The sequence below is a fragment of the Muscardinus avellanarius genome (assembly GCF_963383645.1).
Source record: "Muscardinus avellanarius genome assembly, chromosome: 5".
Taxonomy (NCBI): domain Eukaryota; kingdom Metazoa; phylum Chordata; class Mammalia; order Rodentia; family Gliridae; genus Muscardinus; species Muscardinus avellanarius.
This window is the reverse complement of record NC_137790.1, coordinates 63,169,684-63,188,029: the sequence shown is the minus strand read 5'-3', so window position 1 is coordinate 63,188,029 and position 18,346 is coordinate 63,169,684. Positions and strand designations below refer to the sequence as shown.

The window sequence follows — 18,346 nt, the reverse complement described above, 5'->3', positions numbered from 1 at the left end:
GCTAATTTTAGTGGTGGAGTATTTGTGAGTATGTAGGGGGTGGACTTGGGCGACATGTTTCATTGTAGACCTCTAGAAAACCACAGGGCATCACAGTGCCAAGTTTGTCTGGGGAATGGACATCTGTGAATATAATTTACTGTTTTGCAGAGGTCTCTGATGGTGGCTACACCCGACTGGTGGGTCATCTTGGGTACTGTGCAAAAAGGATTATCAACGCATGTGGGTATTTGGCGCTTACGGAATTTGTTATGGGGAAAAATCTAATAATTTCTATTTGACAGCACTGTCCCTTCAGCTATTTCAGTTTTGCACTTAATAGGAGACATGAAGGAACCACGTGATCAGGATACTGATGGGGAAAAATCAGAGAGATCAAGGAGTGATGGGAAGCAGTCTTCTAAATCTGAATCAAGATGTAAGTAGAAATGATAGTTTATATGTTTTAGCATTAATTTACATATAATAATTTTTAAAGTCTGCATATCTGAATTTATAGCACAGATGTGACTTGTTTGAGTCCCATATAAAACTCTAAGTTCTTTATGGGCAGAGATTATGTTTTAATCATTTGTCTCCAGCTTCTGGCACAAAAAAGTCACTATCGTTACTATATTAATAATGACCTTTGTGCACATCTGGTCTAGATTTCCTCTATGAGGTCTACTAAATCTCTAATAGACTTTTCTGGTACAGAATCATAGAAAAAGCCAGACTTTGTTTTTGAGCCCTGTGTCTACCACTTGAGATGCTTGCAATTGAAGAAAGTACTACACCTTTCTGAGCCTCAATCTCCCACGTCTTAAATGATAATTGTGAGTTGTGTGGAAATTAAATTGGGTCATATACATGGAGAATTTTCATAGGTTACAACTAAGAGAAAAAAAGAGGAATTTTGCAATTAGGATTTTTAAAGAATGGCTCTTTCTGATTGGCCATCATGGTGGCAGGCATTTTAGTGGAATCTTGACTCTTTCAGGTATGCAGGGAAATTTCTATTAAGTAATATTTACATAAATCTCAAGAGATTCTAACTCAGTGAATAAAGAAATTCTTAAAGTAAAAAAAAAAGATCTTTTCAGTTTGTAGAGTTATAAGACCTATACAATAAAATGATGCTTCTAGGAATTTTTTATTTTGGTGATAATGGGGATGGAACCCTTCTACCTCCGAGCTACACTCTCAGACCTATTTTATATTTTATTTGTTAACAGGGTCTCTTAAGCCAGCGCGGCTGGCTACAAACCTGCGTGATCCTCCTGTCTCCGCCTCCCAAGCGCGTGGTGGTGTGCGCCACCACGCCCGGCAGTTCTTCTAGGAATTTTTGAGTAAAGAAAGCTCATTAAACTTAGAGTATAAACAAATTCGAAATTTTAGCTACTTTAAAAAGAAAAAATATTTAATTTAAAATTTATAAATTATTAAAACAAATAATTTTAATAGCTCACACAAAAGAAGATGCCACTGATGAAACAGTCACTGAAGGGGAAGAGTCATATTTAGAGGATGATGACTCGGACGAGGACAACTTGGAAGGAAGTTCAAGTTCACTTCAATATGATTATTTGGAAGGCCCCAAAGGTAAGTGTGATTCATTTTCTATTGGTAATGTCTTAGAGAAAGAAAAGAATTGCCAGATGTGGATATGTGTGCAGATGATAAAAAGAAACACTTTTCACAAATCCAGGTAGGGTAGTTTAGCAGCCTTGGGGTTGTATATTCCATTTCTGAGAGTCATATCTAAAATTCTCATACTTGAGACTCCGGGGATTGAGATGATCTATGGAGTTTTCTACCCCAGATCAGTTAGAGTTCGCTCACTCTTCTTTAGAACTGATGGGGAGTTGCTCTTTGAGACTTGTGAAGCCATGACCAGAATGCATAGGAGCAGGTGGACTCTTCCCCCCCATGCTCACTAGCAGATAGCATCTCACGCTCAGACCACTGTGGTACTTAACTGCTAGTATATTGCAGGATCCATCCATTTCTCCTGTCTTTGGGAAATATAGTTTTAGGATTCACCACTTTTCTGAATTAAAATATTTTAACATTCTAGCATTTCAAGAACCCTCTGTCCAGGCTGTGGAAGAGGAAGAGGAAAAAGTTAAGAAGAAAATATCAGAGAACTTCTTCTACGACTACACAGAACTTGCTTCGATGCCTTTTGTGACTCCAGGTGGAAACATACCAAGGCATTTTCTCATACTCATGTATCCACTATAACTATTTAGGTGTAATTTGGGGAATTTTAGTTTCTTCGGTCAGGGATTGGGAAACTAGAGCCCGTGGAACAATTTGGCCTACATCTGTTTTTGTAAATAAGATCTTACTGCAGCACGACCACGCTCATTCATTTGCATTTTGTCCACAGCTGTGGTCATACTACAAGGGCAGAGTTGGGTATTTATGACAGGAACCATTTATCCAATAAGGCCTAAAATACTTACTGCCTGCCCTTTACAGAAAAAGCTTCCCACTCCCTGCCTTAAGTAGTTCTAAGAAGCTTGGCCCTTACATTATTGGAGATAGAAAGGCATGATCTTAATTTGGACTAAACTTTCATTGATGCTACATAACTGTGAAGAGATTGGATGCTTCTCTGGCTGTTCTCTGCCCAGGTAGAAAAGGCTGGAGCTGGTGAGAATTGATGTGAAGGAGGCCGGAAGCCCTCAATCCCATTTGTCTCTTCTGCTAGCCTGGCCTTCCATCACCAATGCCTATCAAGCTCAATTGTTGATTTCTCTTCTTGAAAGATTTGATGTGGCCATTGTCAAGCTTTCCTATTTCACATTATGTATCAGAGGAATTGTCAGAAAAGACCCTGAGGAAATAGGGCATTAAGTAGCAAGTTTATAGTCTGGAGAATCAGAGTCTATGAGGATGTGTGGAAGGGGGTATAACTGTGAGGGAGGGGGGTGAGTTAGTGTGCGCCATCCCTTATGACTCTAGCTTTGTGAGGGGCTAGTTGGAAGACAGTTTTGTCATGGTCCTTAGCTAGTATGGCATGCTTATATTCAGATGGGTAGAGACTATGGCCTCTGGCCTCTGGTAAGAGGTACTTTCCACAGGTAGGACATCCTCCCTGACTCAGTTTTGCTTTTGCATAAAAATAGGACATGTTGCTAATATAGCTTCTAACTCTGGTTCAGCTTCAGGTGTAACTAAATCAATTCATACTGAATCAGCTTGAAACCTGGAATTTTCTCTCTTTAGAGATTTGTTTTGTTTTGTATTTGTTTGGTTTGTGGACTAGTTTCTGACAACAGCTAGGCTGTTTGCTTTCTTCTAGTCCATTATTTTCACATGGGTGAGGGTGGTATATCAGTGTCCCCTGAAAGCTCTTCCTAAAGTGCACAATTCTTTGATGTCTTCATGGACCTACTGTGTTATATTTCTGTGTAGTGAAGAGCTTGGACAGATGTATGCTGAAAAGGCTTCCCAGGTGGCTTTTCACGTGTACCTTTCCCAACTCCGAACACTGGGGGTCTCCTGCCCCAGGACAGGAGAATCTCTGTTAGAGAACATGGCCAAAGTCTGTGTATACAATAGTTAGAGACCTCAACTTTTGATCCAATGGAAAATCTCTGTTCACCTGGGTGAGTGAGTTACTTTCTAAGTGATAGCCTTTGCTTGAACACTTTCCACACTAGGGAAATCACAAGTGCATTAACCTATTTGGGGACAGCTTATATTATTAGAGAGCTATCTGAGGCATTGAATCACAATCTGTCTCTCTGGAATGGCTCCCACTGGGCCTGGCTCTATTCTCTGAAGATTTAACAGATTTAATCTCTGTTTTGTGAGGAAGTCAGTCATTATGTATCCCCCAAGTAATCTTTTAATCCTTTAATAATTATATTCATTCTACTTTAGGTTTTTTTTTTCAGTACTAGGAATTGAACCTAAGGGCATTCTACCTCCAAGCAATACTCCTACCCCTATTTTTATTCTTTATTTTTCCTGTGGTACTGGGGATTGAACCCAGGGGCATTCTACCTCTGAGCTACACCCCCAGCCCTATTTTTTAATCTTTATTTTTATTTTTTAGTTTTTGGTGGTACTGGGGTTCCTGGAAACTCTTCTACCTCCGGGCTACACTGGGAGCACTCCCAGACCTATTTTCCAATTTTTTAATATTTTTATTTGGAAACAGGGTCTCTTAAGCCAGCACGGCTGGCTTCAAACCTGCACGATCCTCCTGTCTCTGCCTCCCAAGCACGGGAATACAAGCGTGCACCACCACTCCCAGCTAATCTTTATTTTTGAAGCAGGGTTTCACTAAGTTGCAGAGGGCCTCACTAAGTAGCTGAGGCTGGCCATGATTCTGTAATACTTCTGTCTCAGCCTCCCAAGTACAGGGATTACAAGTATGTGCTACAATACTCAGCTTTTATTCTTTATTTTGAGATAGGGTGCCACAAAATTGTGGAGGGCCCCACTTAATAGCTGTGGCTGGTTACAAACCTGTAATCCTCTTGTCTCAGCTTCCATAATACTGGGATTACAAGCACGCACCACCACACTCAGGCCTACTTTAGTTTTAAGACTTAAATCTTCTAAATCAACATATTTTAGCAAGAAATGTGCCATTTAAAAAATAACACCTAAATCACAGCATATTTATAAAATGCATTAAAGAGAACTTAATGCAATATTTAAATAGTTTTAAAGTGGAATCCTAGATGGCCACAAATAAATGTTGATAGTTCCAGGTCTCTGCATGGAAGTTAAGGAGAAGCAAACCAGAAGAGAAAAGATAAAAGGGAGTATCAGGCCGGGTGTGGTGGTGCACGCTTGTAATCCCAGCACTTGGGAGGCTGAGACAGGAGGATCACACAGGTTCGAAGCCAGCCTCAGCTACATAGTGAGGCTCTCAGCAACTTTGTGACACCCTTTTTCCAAATAAAGTATAAAATAGGTCTGGGAGGTAGAAAAGCCCCTGGGTTCCACCCCCAGTACCACACACACACACACACACACACACACACACACACACAGGAAATTTCAGATACACCAACACATTCTAACATTTCAAAGCTCTACTAAGGGAATTGTAGTACCCTCTGGGTTAAAAGAAAAGAATCAGATTGTAGTTATACATTCATTTCATTCAACAAATATTTATTGACTACCTAGTGGACTCAGAGTGCTAGGCATTGTGGGAAATAAAGATGGGAAGAAAACAGTCTCTAGCTCAAGCGTTTGGAAATTAGAGGGGAAATATTTGGGGAGCTATATATCACACATTTTGGGCTTTTGCTTTTTAAATTTTTTAAATGGTAGGTAAAAACATAAAAGATGTATGTATTTATGGAGTACCATGTGGTATCTGGATATACGTATATATTGCGTAATGTTTAGATCAGGTTAAACATGTCTCCTCAAATATTTATAAATTCTTTATAGTAAAAACATCAAAAATCCATCTAGCTTTTTAAAATATTTTTATTGGTGCATTGTAATCATATATCACATTGGAATACAAGACTTGAGAGGATATACAAGCACACATCATCCAATTAGCCCTCATCTAATCCTCATCCCATTCCTTCCCCCTCCCTTGATCCCATGCTTGATTGGTGATTATCTTTGATACCTTTGTTTATGTACCTCCTGAGGTTTAAAAAGGTTCCATCCTCCCCCATCCCATCCCCTATGATTAGTCACCTTAATTGCTTCTCTATAGGGCCCTTTCTACAACTCGACTTCCTCCTGTTACCCCTTTCTTCCTAGTTTTTGCTAATTAGGGGAAGCATCTGGTTTTTATTTTCTGTGATATTTATTTGTGCATGCCGCATTGCAAGTTCTGATCCTACTCTTGGTGGCCCCTGTAGTGGCCTGGCCACCTGGAGGACTCTGATCCTGACCTTGCTGGCCCCAGCACCGGCCTTGCCTCATGAGAGGCCTCAATCCTGGCCCTGCTGGCCCCGACACCGGCCTAACCCCTTGGCGGGCTCCGATCCTGGCCTCGGAGGCCTCAGCACCAGCCTTGCCTCACAGCAGGCTCCAATCCCGGCCTCACTGGCCCCGGCACCAGCCTTACCCCTTGGCAGGCTCCAATCCCGGCCTCGGAGGCTCCAGCACCAGCTCCTTCTAGCTTTTTAAAATATATAGCACAATATCATTATATACAGTCATCCTACTATGCAATAGCACAGCAAAACTTCTTGTTCTAACTGTAACTTAGAACTCACTGATGAGCTATACCCCCAGCCCTATTTTATTTTTTTCTTTTGAAACAAAGTCTCACTAAGTTGCTAGGGGCCTCACTAAATTGCGAAGGCTAGCCTTGAACCTGTGATCCTCCCAACTCAGCCTCCTAAGTACTGGCATTACAGGCATACACTACTATGCCCTGCCTGTGAGCATTTTTAGATTCCACATATGAATGAGAGTGGATGGAACTTGTCTTTCTGAGCCTGGCGTATTTCACTTAACATAATGATCTCTAGTTCCATCCACATTATCACAAGTGACAGGATTTCCTTTTTATTGCGGAAGAGTATTCCATTGTGTATAAGTATATTTTCTTTATTCATCGGTTGATAGATACTTAAGTTGTTCCCTTACTTGGCTGATGTGTATAGCGCTGCGATAAACTTGGAAGTACAGATGTCTCTGACATACTGATTTAGTTTCTTTTGGATATGTACTCAGTAGTGCTGCTCTGGGTTTGAAAGGAACTTTGCACAGAGGAGCAGCACATGAGAGGATGTTTCTCCCTTCAATGAGAAATGGGAACATAGACAAATGACATCTCTTATTCCTAAAGAGATGACAACCGTCCTGTAATCTCATAGTTACAGACATGCTTTGGGCCTTCTATGGTATCTATTGTATTGGCATCTAGGATGAGAGAAAGAAGGAAAGGTGAGAGTTGTGGTTTGGGGAAATGGAAAAAGAGAAAGGAGGCAAAACTGCCTGTCTTACCAGGCTTTGTAAGTATGAGGAAAGCTTCCTTAGATCCAATTCTCCATTTGTCCTATGGCGAAGGAAGACACAGGTATTGTCCACGAGGTCTGGATAGTTCATTCAGCTCTCTGGATCACACGTACATTTGTATTTATGTGTAAGATTCAGTTTTAGGCATTTATGTCTGTAATAAATTTCTTTTTTGTGTGTATGCGTGGTACTAGGAATGGAACCCAGGGGTTTTCTACCTCTGGGCAACCCTCCCAGAACTATTTTATTTGGAAAGAGAGTTTCACTAAGTTGCTGAGAGCCTTACTAAGTAGCTGAAGCCACTGAGGCTGGCTTCAAACATGCACGATCCTCCTGTCTCAGCCTCCCAAGTACTGGGTTACAAGTGTGCGCCATCGTGCCCAGCCTTTAAAAAAAATTTCTAAAATTCTTTATTCTTGAACATATCAAGTGCTTCACTCCTCTTTTCCAATGTATTTATTAAGTAATGATCGATTACATATAGTTGGTTATAAATAGTTTATATTTCACTATCCAAACTGCATCAATTAAAGAATTCCCTTATTTTTACACTGTACATTTTCTTCTCATTAAAAGGTCCACATAATTTCTTTCTCTGAAATTTTTATTTTCTTACAAATAAATAGAATCCTCTAAAATTATGATTTGCTTTTATTTTTAATTAATTAATTTATTAATTTTTGCAGTACTGGTGGTGGAACCCAGGGGCACTCTACCTCCAAGATACACCCCCAGCCCTATTTTTTATTCTTTGTTTTGAAACAGGTTCTCACTGAGTTGCAAAGGGCCTCACTAATCCTTCTGTCTCAGCCTCTGGGATTACAAGCGTGCACCACCATGCCCAGCTTTATAATTTATTTTTAAAGCAAGGGCTCAAGAAAAAGATTCTGTTATTAATCTTTCAACTTTGGTGTTCATCAATGAATTTTTATAAATGAAGAATGTATTGAAGACATGCTATGTAATGTATTTCTTTTGCTAATTTTTTCATAGATTGATTTTATTTAGTTTACATTTATATATTCATTGAAATTGAATGTAGCAACAATGTATTTGACAAGGTATTTATATAACATTTATAAACTTATATTTTGAATTACTACAATCTTACTCTATAATAAGCATATAGACACATGCCTACAAGTACCTACATACTCATGTATATACTAATAAGCTTGGAAAGAAAATGTTAGTTTATTAATTACTTATATACTATAAATTTAGTCAATTTTCATTACTTATATATGAATTAAACTTCAATTACATTATGTTAGCTTATTATAGCAGTTTGTTATCAAATGTTATATTAAAATTTCACCAATATGTCAGAATTGTTTTGTACATACTGCTTAAGGGCATTTTGCCTCTGAGCTACACCCACAGCACCACTTTATTTTTTATTTTGAAACAGGGTCTTGAGAAGTTTTGAGGCTGGCCTCAAGTCTGGGTTGTCCTGTCTCAGCCTCCCAGTTGCTGGGATTTTAGGTGTGTAGCACCACACCTAGTCAACATGCCAAAATTTCAAATACTTTGTGTTTCACATCAAGGAAGAGGCCTATATAGTAGTTTTATTATGAGTGTCAGAATTGACAGTCATGTGAGGACAAAGATGCTTTGTCCCATGTTATACAATATGATGTTTTAGTGGGAGAGAGGAAAAAAAACTTATTAGGTGACAGATTTTCTCTCTCTGATGCCCAAGTAGAAGGCTTACCACTACCTGTTATTGCAAAAGCAATTAACATGCTTTCGATATTTTTTTAGAAAAATTAAAGTAATAACTGGGTCAGTGTATGAAGATTTTCACTTAAAATTTTGTTTTAGTAATACACAGAAAAAAATATGAATTTTTCAGGGTAAAATTCAACAACTTCATCCTCAAATCTTTCCCAAGGAATAAGGATTTTTAAGATATATAATTTTATCACTTTCCCTATTCCTAGGATGGCTATTTCCTTTCTCTTCTTTTCCTTAGCAACTTTCCTTCAGGCATACTTTTGGTTATGACTGCAGAAAGCGATCCAACCTCCATCTTCTAGACGACAGTACCGTGATGTACATCGCTGGGAACCAACTTGTCCTTCTGGATTTTAAAATCAAAGAACAGATGTACCTGCGAAGTAGCAGTGGGGAAGGAATTGGTGCCATTGGGGTATGTGCCTTAGTAACTTAGAAGAAAGACCCAGTATTGTTCTGCGTGTGGTATAGTGTAGCCAAGTAAGGTGCGCAGCCATCTTTTTTATTTTTTATTTTTTGTAGTACTGGGGTTCCTGGAAGCCCTTCTACCTCTGGGCTATACTCCCAGACCATATATATATATATATATATATATATATATATATATATATATATATATATATATAATATTTTTTTTATTTGGAAACAGGGTCTCTTAAGCCAGCGAGGCTGGCTCGGAACCAGCTCGATCCTCCTGTCTCTGCCTCCCAAGCGCGGGGATTACAAGCGTGCGCAACCACGCCTGGCTGTGCGCAGCCATCTTTATGCCAAGGCATTTTCAATTCAGCTACAATCATGACATTTGTTGATAGTGCTTCCATCAATACAATAATAATATTAGAAGTGTTAATGGTAACATTAATATTAGTAATAGATTAGTTGTCTTTGCAGATAAGAAAACTGGGACTTTAGAGGTTAAGTGACTTCCACATGGTCATGCAGGTTTTTTATATTTGGATTACAGTGGAGGTGAGTGAGAAAGTGGTTAAGATGCTTGATCTGAGCACAAGAGCAGGCATATGGGCATCGGGAAGAGAGAATGTGAAGAAAACATGAGGCCTGCAGATAAGATGTGGAGATGGACAGACTGTGGAAACAGGGTATCTTGGGATATGTGAAGTGGAAGATAATTTCATGTTCATTTCTTCTTTGATTATCTCAATTTGGCATGTATAAGTGATAAAATTTCCTGTCCTCAAGGAGTTTAAGACTAATTTTTTTTTTTTTTTTTTTTTTGCAGTACTGGGGATTGAACCCAGGGACATTTTACCTCTGAGCTACATCCAAGCCCTATTTTTTATTCTTTATTTTGAAGCAGTGTCTCACTAAGTTGCACAGGGCCTCACTAAGTAGCTGAGGCTGGCCATGAACTCGTGATCCTCCTGTCTCAGCCTCCCAAGTACTGGGATTATAAGCATGAGTAACCATGCCCAGCTAAGATTAATATTTCAGTTCAGCAAGAAGTTATTATATAATACTGTGCATCCAATATTACATAGAACATACCATGAAGATTTAAAGAGATAAGAATTAATGAACTTTACTAATCCAAAAAGTTTAAAATCTATCTAAAGAGGAAAAAATATTAAAAAAGCAGATACATAGTACATGATAATGAGGCAATAGCTGAGTGTAAGTAATTGTAGGCCAAATGTGAGGGCCACAGGTTTTGTGGAGGGAGGTAAGTCAGGGACCATGACTTATCCTGAGTCTGAGGTGTACACCATTTTCAGAGGACTAAAACGCATCTAATTATTGCATATATATGTATATGTATATATATATATATATCCGTCATTTTATGCCATTAATAGTCTTTAAATTTCTATTTTCTATGTGTTAAAAAATCATTTGGATTGAGGACAGTGGTAGGGGTGTACAATGGCCAAGAATGCTAACCCTAACCCTCATCTTCTTGGATGTGGAGCCGTCTTATGGCCACCACAGCCTTTAGCTGTGTGTACTAGAACTGCTGGTTTCGGGTTAGTGGCCCAGTCATCTCCTCCACTGTCCTCCCTCTGTGTGTCAACTTGTCTTCTCTGAAACAGTTTTCCAGTTGAGGAGAAAAAATACTTTTGTAAGGCTGTATGAGAAACCTGTAAGAAATATGTTTGGGGCCTATAAACTACCTTCCAAAAAAGACAGAGTGAATTTATATGTAGAGTATTAAGTTTTAGTGACTTATTAATTCCGTGTCTCCACTAAAAGCAACACATCCAAACTCAATTCCACAGCAGCTTTTAATTTGAAGGGCATAAAAAATTTTAATTATTGTAGACAATAAGGGTAAAGAACTGCCCGAATATCCATTCAGATATGTGTGATCACATAGTGTACAAAATATTTCTTTGCAAAAGTGGTAATATACTTCCCCTGCCTCCTTGGGATATACTATATTTTAGACCCAGTTGCTTCTTCATTGCTTCCCTGGGACAGGTGAGTAGCAAGTTCAGGATGACATATTATAGAGTTAAATTATTTCTAGAGTATAAGATACTCTAGATCCATTCTAGTCTAGATTTGTCTTTTTTAAAGCTTTAAAAATAGGCCTCAAAAGAGTCAAATTGTTATGCCTATAAAAAATTTGCCTTAATATTATATACAATAGGTGTTACAAAGTGCTTATTATTATAACAGCCTTTTATTTATATTTTTTGGCTATTTATTCTGCTGAATATTTGCGGTGGTTTTTTTTGTGTGTGTGTATTTGTGTGTGTGTGTGTGTGTGTGTGTGTGTGTGTGTGTGTTTGCAGTACTGGGAATGGAACCCACGGGCATTCTACCTCTGAGCTACACCCCAAGCCCTATTTTTTAGTCTTTGTTTTGAAACAGGGTCTCACTGAGTTGAAAAGAACCTCACTAAGTAGCTGAGGCTGGCTTCAAACAGTGATCCTCCTGTCTCAGCCTACCAAATGCTGGGATTACAAGCGTGTGCCACCACACCCTGCTATTCTACTGCATATATGGCTTATGAATGAACAAAGATAACAGAAATGAATATGTGATTCTACCCAATTTATGTGACTATCATTTGAAGGTAACACAAATCATTTTTCCAGGACATATTTATCATGTTTTCCTGTGTCTAGCTTGGAAATGTATCTTTCTCTCTTCACTTAAGTTTATAGCCACTGTGGTAAGCTTGTCCAAGGAGAAATTGTTTTTTTTTTTTTTAAATTGAGATATAATCTTCTCTGGAAACAGGATGCCCACACTGCTAAGGCTTGCCTTTCTACCTTTCACCATGGAGTGAGGTTAACACAAAGACCCTCTCTAGATGTTGTGATTTTCCAGCCTCCAGAATTATGAGTCAAATAAGTTTCTGGTTTTTATAAGCTACCCAATCTCAGGTATTTTACTATTGCAGCAGAAAATGGACCAAGACACATACATTTAAAATTTTTTTTATTCAAAATTTTAGATTGACATATATGCAGAGTAAATAATTCATAAAACTTAGAGATCCTCAAAGTACAGAACCCAGACCAGCAGCATCACTATCACTTTGGAACTTGTTAGAAATGTAAATACAAGTTCTCAAGTTCCAGTCCTGACCTACTGAAACAGAAATTCTAGGATTAGGGCCTGAAATCTGTGTTTTAATAAGTCTGTCAAGTCATTCTGATACACACTAAAGACTGAGAACCGTTGTTCTAGCTTCTCTAATAGTAGCTTAAAAAATGTAGAGTTATAAATGACCATCTTAAAGTAAGCTTTAAAGTTTTACTTTGCTTATTTCTAGTTTTTAGTTCAAGTCTCATCATTAAGTACCTATTTTCAAAGTTTCTTTTGGAGTAGATCCTAATTAATACGTTTCAAAACAATGGATGCTGACTACCACATTAATAGGATTTTTATATGAAATACTTATTTTTTAATTTTTTTATTGAACATAAATGGTATACATTTAAACTATACTTGGTGCCTTCTTCCACCCCGCCCCTGTTTTCCCTTCCCCCCTCCCACCAATGATTGTCCAGGGTAACCATGCCATATTCATAATTTTACACATATTCGGATGTAGATCCTCATTAATCAAGTTCAGTCTTCCTTGTCCCCTATCTTTCCATTCAAACTTTGCTGGTATTTCCCCTCCATTACCTGGAGTACCACTGGTATCCTCTACTTCATAACTTGTTCTGGGAAATTGAAAGAGATGGAACTCTCCCAAATTCCTTCTATGAGGCCAGAATCACATTAATCCCCAAACCAAATAAAGATACTTCAAGAAAGGAAAACTACAGACCAATATCTTTAGTGAACATAGATGCAAAAATTCTAAACAAAATACTAGCCATACGCATTCAAAACTATATCAAGAGAATAATACATCATGACCAAGTTGGTTTCATCCCAGAAAAACAAGGCTGGTTCAACATACGCAAATCAATACGTGTTATTCACCACATAAATAGAACCAAGAACAAAAACCACATCATCATAGCAATAGATGCTGAAAAAGCATTTGACAAAACCCAACACCCATTTATGTTAAAAACACTGCAGAAAATTGGGATAGAAGGAACGTACTTCAACATCATTAAGGCAATATACTGTAAACCCAAAGCCAACATTATATTGAATGGGGAAAAACTTCAAGAATTTCCTCTAAAATCAGGAACAAGACAAGGATGCCCACTATCACCACTCCTTTTCAATATAGTCCTTGAGACTCTTGCCGCAGCAATAAGACAAGAGAAGGAAACCAAAGGAATTCACATAGGAAGAGAGGAATTAAAATTATCCTTATTCACAGATGACATGATCCTTTATCTGGAAGACCCAAAGAAATATTTCTTTTAAAATACAATGAGTTGTCATTTTTTTGTAGGTTCATCCATATAAAGCTTATTTCACGATAGCCGAGAAAGGAAGTTTTCCAAAGATTATAATCTATGAATATCCCTCTTTGAGGCCCTACAGAATCCTTCAAGGTAAATCCAATAGAATTTTTTAAATATCCCATGTTCAAAGACAACAGTATTTTGAAAAAGATATGAGATTGTTGAATTAACTGGGCTTCGCTAGAAGAAAACAAACTTTTATAGTTTTGCAGTTGTGGAGGGTGATAAGTCTGAAATTTGTAGGTCAGGCCTACGAGTTAGAAGGTCTTGGGAAGGAGCTGATGAGTAGTCTTCTTGCATAATCTTCAGGGAATCCTCAGGTTTTTTTCAAGGTTTTTAGCTGATTAGCTAAACCCCACCTAGATCATCAAGGATAGTCTCCTTTGCTTAAGAGTCAACTGATGGTAAATATCAGCCACACCTTCAAGATACCTTCACAGAAACATCTAGACTATTGTTTAAGTGGATAACTGGATATGACAGACTAGCCAAGTTGGCTAGAAAAATAATTATCTGTCAAAATTCTCTTGCAGGTCTGTTTTTCATATAATTAATTTCAGAAGTTAATTTTTCTTTTGGCATTGTTCTGAGACAAATTTTAAATTTTAGATTGATTCCTTTTGTGTTTCTCCTCCTTCAGAAAATTAAATGTTTACAAAGTGTTTTTCTCCTACAGAGTGTGATTATCATCTTCACCCTCCCCCTTTATATCATGCAATCTATTCTAGAGCCAAGGGTGAGAAATGATTTTGGAACTACTCCTTTAGGGAATTCTTGGCATACTTATATTAATATGGATCACAAAGGGCTGTCTCTCTTTCTCTCTTTAATAAGACACTTTATACAATAAAATAAATGTTGCCTTTATTTATTGGATACCTGTTTCAGTCAGTATTCTCATTACTATAATCCAAAAATGACCGACCATACAATTTAGAGGAAGATAGATTTATTTGTTTACAGTTGTGGAGATTTCAGGGGCTCAGTCCATGTCAGGCTGGGTCAGAGTAGGAGGGAGAGAGAAGGTAAGAGCAAGTGCTCTACTCTCACTTTGTGGAAGCCGAAAGCAAAAAAACAAACAAGGGGATTCAAAGACACATATAACCTAAGGCCAAACCCCTAGGCAAAAATCTCCTCCAGCCACACCCCACCTGCCCAAGACACCACCCAGGAAATCCATTACAATGAATTTATCTACTGATGAGTTACAACCCTCATGATGTAATTATATCAACTCTCAACATTATTACATGAGCTGTTCAGGGGACATTCTATATCCAAACCATGACAATTTCTATTCTTCTTTCTAGATGGAACTGAGAGGGCATATGCTTATGTGGACTTTAACTACAATGGTACCTTGTTGGCCTCTGTTGGTAGCCACCCTGATTATACACTGACCATCTGGAATTGGAAAGAAGAGCAACCAATACTGAGGACAAAAGCTTTTTCTCAGGAAATTTTTAAGGTTACTTTCAATCCTGAAGATGACGAGCAGCTTACTACATCAGGATCAGGCCATATCAAGTAGGTTGAAAAGTGAATAGAAGCACTGTGGGTATTACCAAGGGTATTTTCCAAGAAGATTTAAAAAACTGAAGCTATCTTTGCTATTGTCAAAATTAAGACAATATCTAAATGCATTCCTTTTTTTCTTTTTTCTTTTTTTTTTTTTTTTGCGGGTCTGGGGTGGAACCCAGGGGCATTCTACCTCCGAGCTAACCCCCCTGCCCTATTTTTTTATTCTTTATTTTGAAACTGGGTCTCACTGAGTTGCAGAGGGCGTCACTAAGTAGCTGAGGCTGTCTGCGAACTGCGATCCTCCGGTCTCAGCCTCCCGAATGCTGGGATTACAAGCATGCGCCACCACGCCCGGCTCTAAATGCATTATTTTTAAAATTAACTGTTAGTGTACTCTTTCTTTTCTTCTCTTCCCTTCTCCTTTCCTCTCCTCTTCTCTTCTTTCTCTCTCTCTCTCTCTCTCTCTCTCTCTCTCTCTCTCTCTTTGCAGTACTGGGGATTGAACCCAGGGACATTCTACCTCTAAGCTATACCCCAGCCCTATTTTTTATTCATTATTTTGAAACAGGGTCTCACTAAATTACGGTGGGCCTCACTAAGTAGCTGAGGCTGGCCGCGAACCTGCGATCATCCTGTCTCAGCATCCTAAGTACTGGAATTACAAGCATGCGCCACCATGCCCAGCTTAGTGTACCCTTTCTAATTAAATATATGGAAATTTATTTTTAAAGCTATCAAAGAATCCTTATAATCAGAACAAAGGCTTGTACCGCAGAAATAATGGTTGGACCTGTGCCTGCATTAGGCCAGGGGAAGGTGAAGAGACTATTGGTTAAGCAGAAAGAGAGATAATTAATCCTTATAAAAACTATTTTTATGTTCAAAACCACAGTGTCTTGCTTTCAAGGCACTCCACTGCGTCCCTTTCCAATGCAGTGCTTTATTGTTCTGTCCCTTCTTTCTACCTTTGTAATAATAAAATTTGCTTAAGTTTGCAAAAAAAATAAAGGTATCAAAGATAAAGAGCTTTTAAATTTAGCCTGCTGCCTTCTCATAGACTTCACTTCCTAAAATAGTTTTTATAGTGTTTTAAATAACTAACACTAGTATGGTGTTTTCAAATTCGTATTGAACAGTCACATCACTATTACATTTCTTGTTTGTAGCGACTCAGTCTTCATCTGCAAAACAAGAATTATCAATCTCTTCCATTCCTAGCAAGGGACCCTTAATACTAAATGGTAGCAGAGCCTGTGTGTGTGTGTGTGTGTGTGTGTGTGTGTGTGTGTGTGTGTTACTAGAGATTGAACCCAGGGGGTACATTCTACCTCTGAGCTATACTTCCAGCCTTATGTTTTATTTTGAAATAAGTTCTCACAAAGTTACGAAGGGCCTCACTAAGTAGCTGAGGCTGGCCGCGAACCTGCAGTTCTCCTGTCTCCACCTTCCAAGGGTGCACCACCATGCCAACTAGCAGAGCGCCTACTCTTGTTTCAGGTCTCTGGTTCCAAACTCCATGGAGGTAACTGGGATTGAACCCAAAGACATTCTACCTCCAAGCTACACCCCCCATTCTTTTTTTAGTTTAGTTTAGTTTTATTTTGAAACAGAATCTCACTAAGTTGCTAAGAGTCTCGCTAATTGCTGAGGCTGACCTTGAACCTTCTTCAGTCTTCCTGTCTCAGCCTCCCAAATACTGGGATTAGAGTTGTGCAACACCATGCCCGGCTTCCATTCTTTTTCAACTATGTCATATTCTAGTCTATTTCCAGGATGGAATGATTTTGTCCTTCTCTATTTTTGTTCTACCCTGTCTCATGAATTTCATAATAAGATTCTATCCAGAGCTGCCCATAACTAGATTCCCAGTATTTTTTTAATAGAAAGATGTTTTTTAATCTGTCCAAAGTTCTTTCTGTCCCAATTAAGCTTGGTCTTTTTATTAATCACTCACTGGACATGCAGAAAAATGGAGCATAATTTTAAATGTAATCTTGAGGGGTGGGCTTCTTAAGAAACTCTCTGCTAGCTATAGACTAAGTTTTTTCAATGTCATTTTTTATCACTTTGTAAAGTGTGTATTTTTATGTACTCTATCTTTGGGGAAAGGCTTACATTAAATCATTAATTTCATGTATAAAGTGACATGAAAAAATAAAATACATGGAAGTATATGATTAGGGGGCCTAGCATAGCTTTGGAGAAAGATTTTGGTCATCTTGACTTTTGGCTTTATATTATTGGTTTGTTGACACTTTCCGTTCTCTGCTTTTTAAAATATTTTTTGTAGTATTGGGGATTAAACCCAGGGACATTCTGCTTTCAAGCTATACCTCCAGCCCTATTTTCTATTCTTTATTTTGAAACAATCTCACTAATTTGCAGAATGCCTCACTAAGTAGCTGAGGCTGGTTGTGAACCTTGGATCTTCCTGTCTCAGCCTCTCAAGTCCTGGGATTCAAGTGTGTGCCACCACATCTGGCTTCCATTATTTGTTTTATATCTAGTTGGTTAGGTCAGATTAGTTTTTCTATGTAGCCTTCATCATACTTATTGTCCATTTGTTTATATTATTTAAAAGACTATTAATAGACTATTGAGCCAGACCTGGTGACACACATCTGTAATTCTAGTACTTGGGAGGCTGAGACAGGTTGATCGCAGGTTTGAGGATAACCTCAGCAATGTGGTGAGGCTCCCAGCAACCTATTGGGACCTTGTTTCAAAATAAAACATAAAGTAGGGCTAGGGGTGTATCTCAAAGGTAAAATGCCCCAGTACCCTCTCACACACAGGCTGTTGATTGCTGGGCATCAAGAGCTTTTCAACAATTTTATGAAGTGTTACTAATATTCTAATTTTAAACGTGAGAAAATGAAGAAACATTGTGACTAAGAATATTACTCAAAGTCACACTGCTAGTAAGTTATATTTTTTATTTTGAAAATTTTTATATCCTTTAAAACATTAATGCTAGTCATAGAACTTTCTGTCAGACTAGAATCGTTCCCTGCTATCCACTACGGAAGCTGCTAGCCACACATAGATATTAAGCTCTCGATATTGGCTAGCTTAACTGAAACAGTGAGTCCTAATTTTATTTGATGTTAATTAATTTAATTATAAATTCAAATAGTCATGCATGGCTGGTGGTTACTGAATCAAACAGTACAACTCAAAATACAAGCTCCATGAAGGCAGACAATTGCTTTTTTTTCTCTATTTTGCTCACTGCTGAATTGATATTGCCTAGAGCTTTGCCTGATGGATAGCAGACACTTAATACATAGCAAGCAGATAAA

At 38.2% G+C, this 18,346-nt stretch overlaps 1 protein-coding gene across 1 annotated transcript in view; it reads left to right on the top strand.

The window, feature by feature from the left end:
- Nucleotides 1-327: 327 nt before the first annotated feature.
- Nucleotides 328-18,346, top strand: part of CFAP44 (cilia and flagella associated protein 44) — a gene marked incomplete at both ends in the record, with an annotated part of 101,585 nt that continues 83,566 nt past the window's right edge. Inside the window, 6 exons of the mRNA XM_080696517.1 lie at nt 328-418; nt 1,444-1,581; nt 2,057-2,210; nt 8,932-9,094; nt 13,511-13,613; nt 14,834-15,050. Coding sequence (XP_080552643.1) covers nt 328-418; nt 1,444-1,581; nt 2,057-2,210; nt 8,932-9,094; nt 13,511-13,613; nt 14,834-15,050 — 866 coding nt within the window. The remainder of the gene's footprint in view (nt 419-1,443; nt 1,582-2,056; nt 2,211-8,931; nt 9,095-13,510; nt 13,614-14,833; nt 15,051-18,346) is intronic.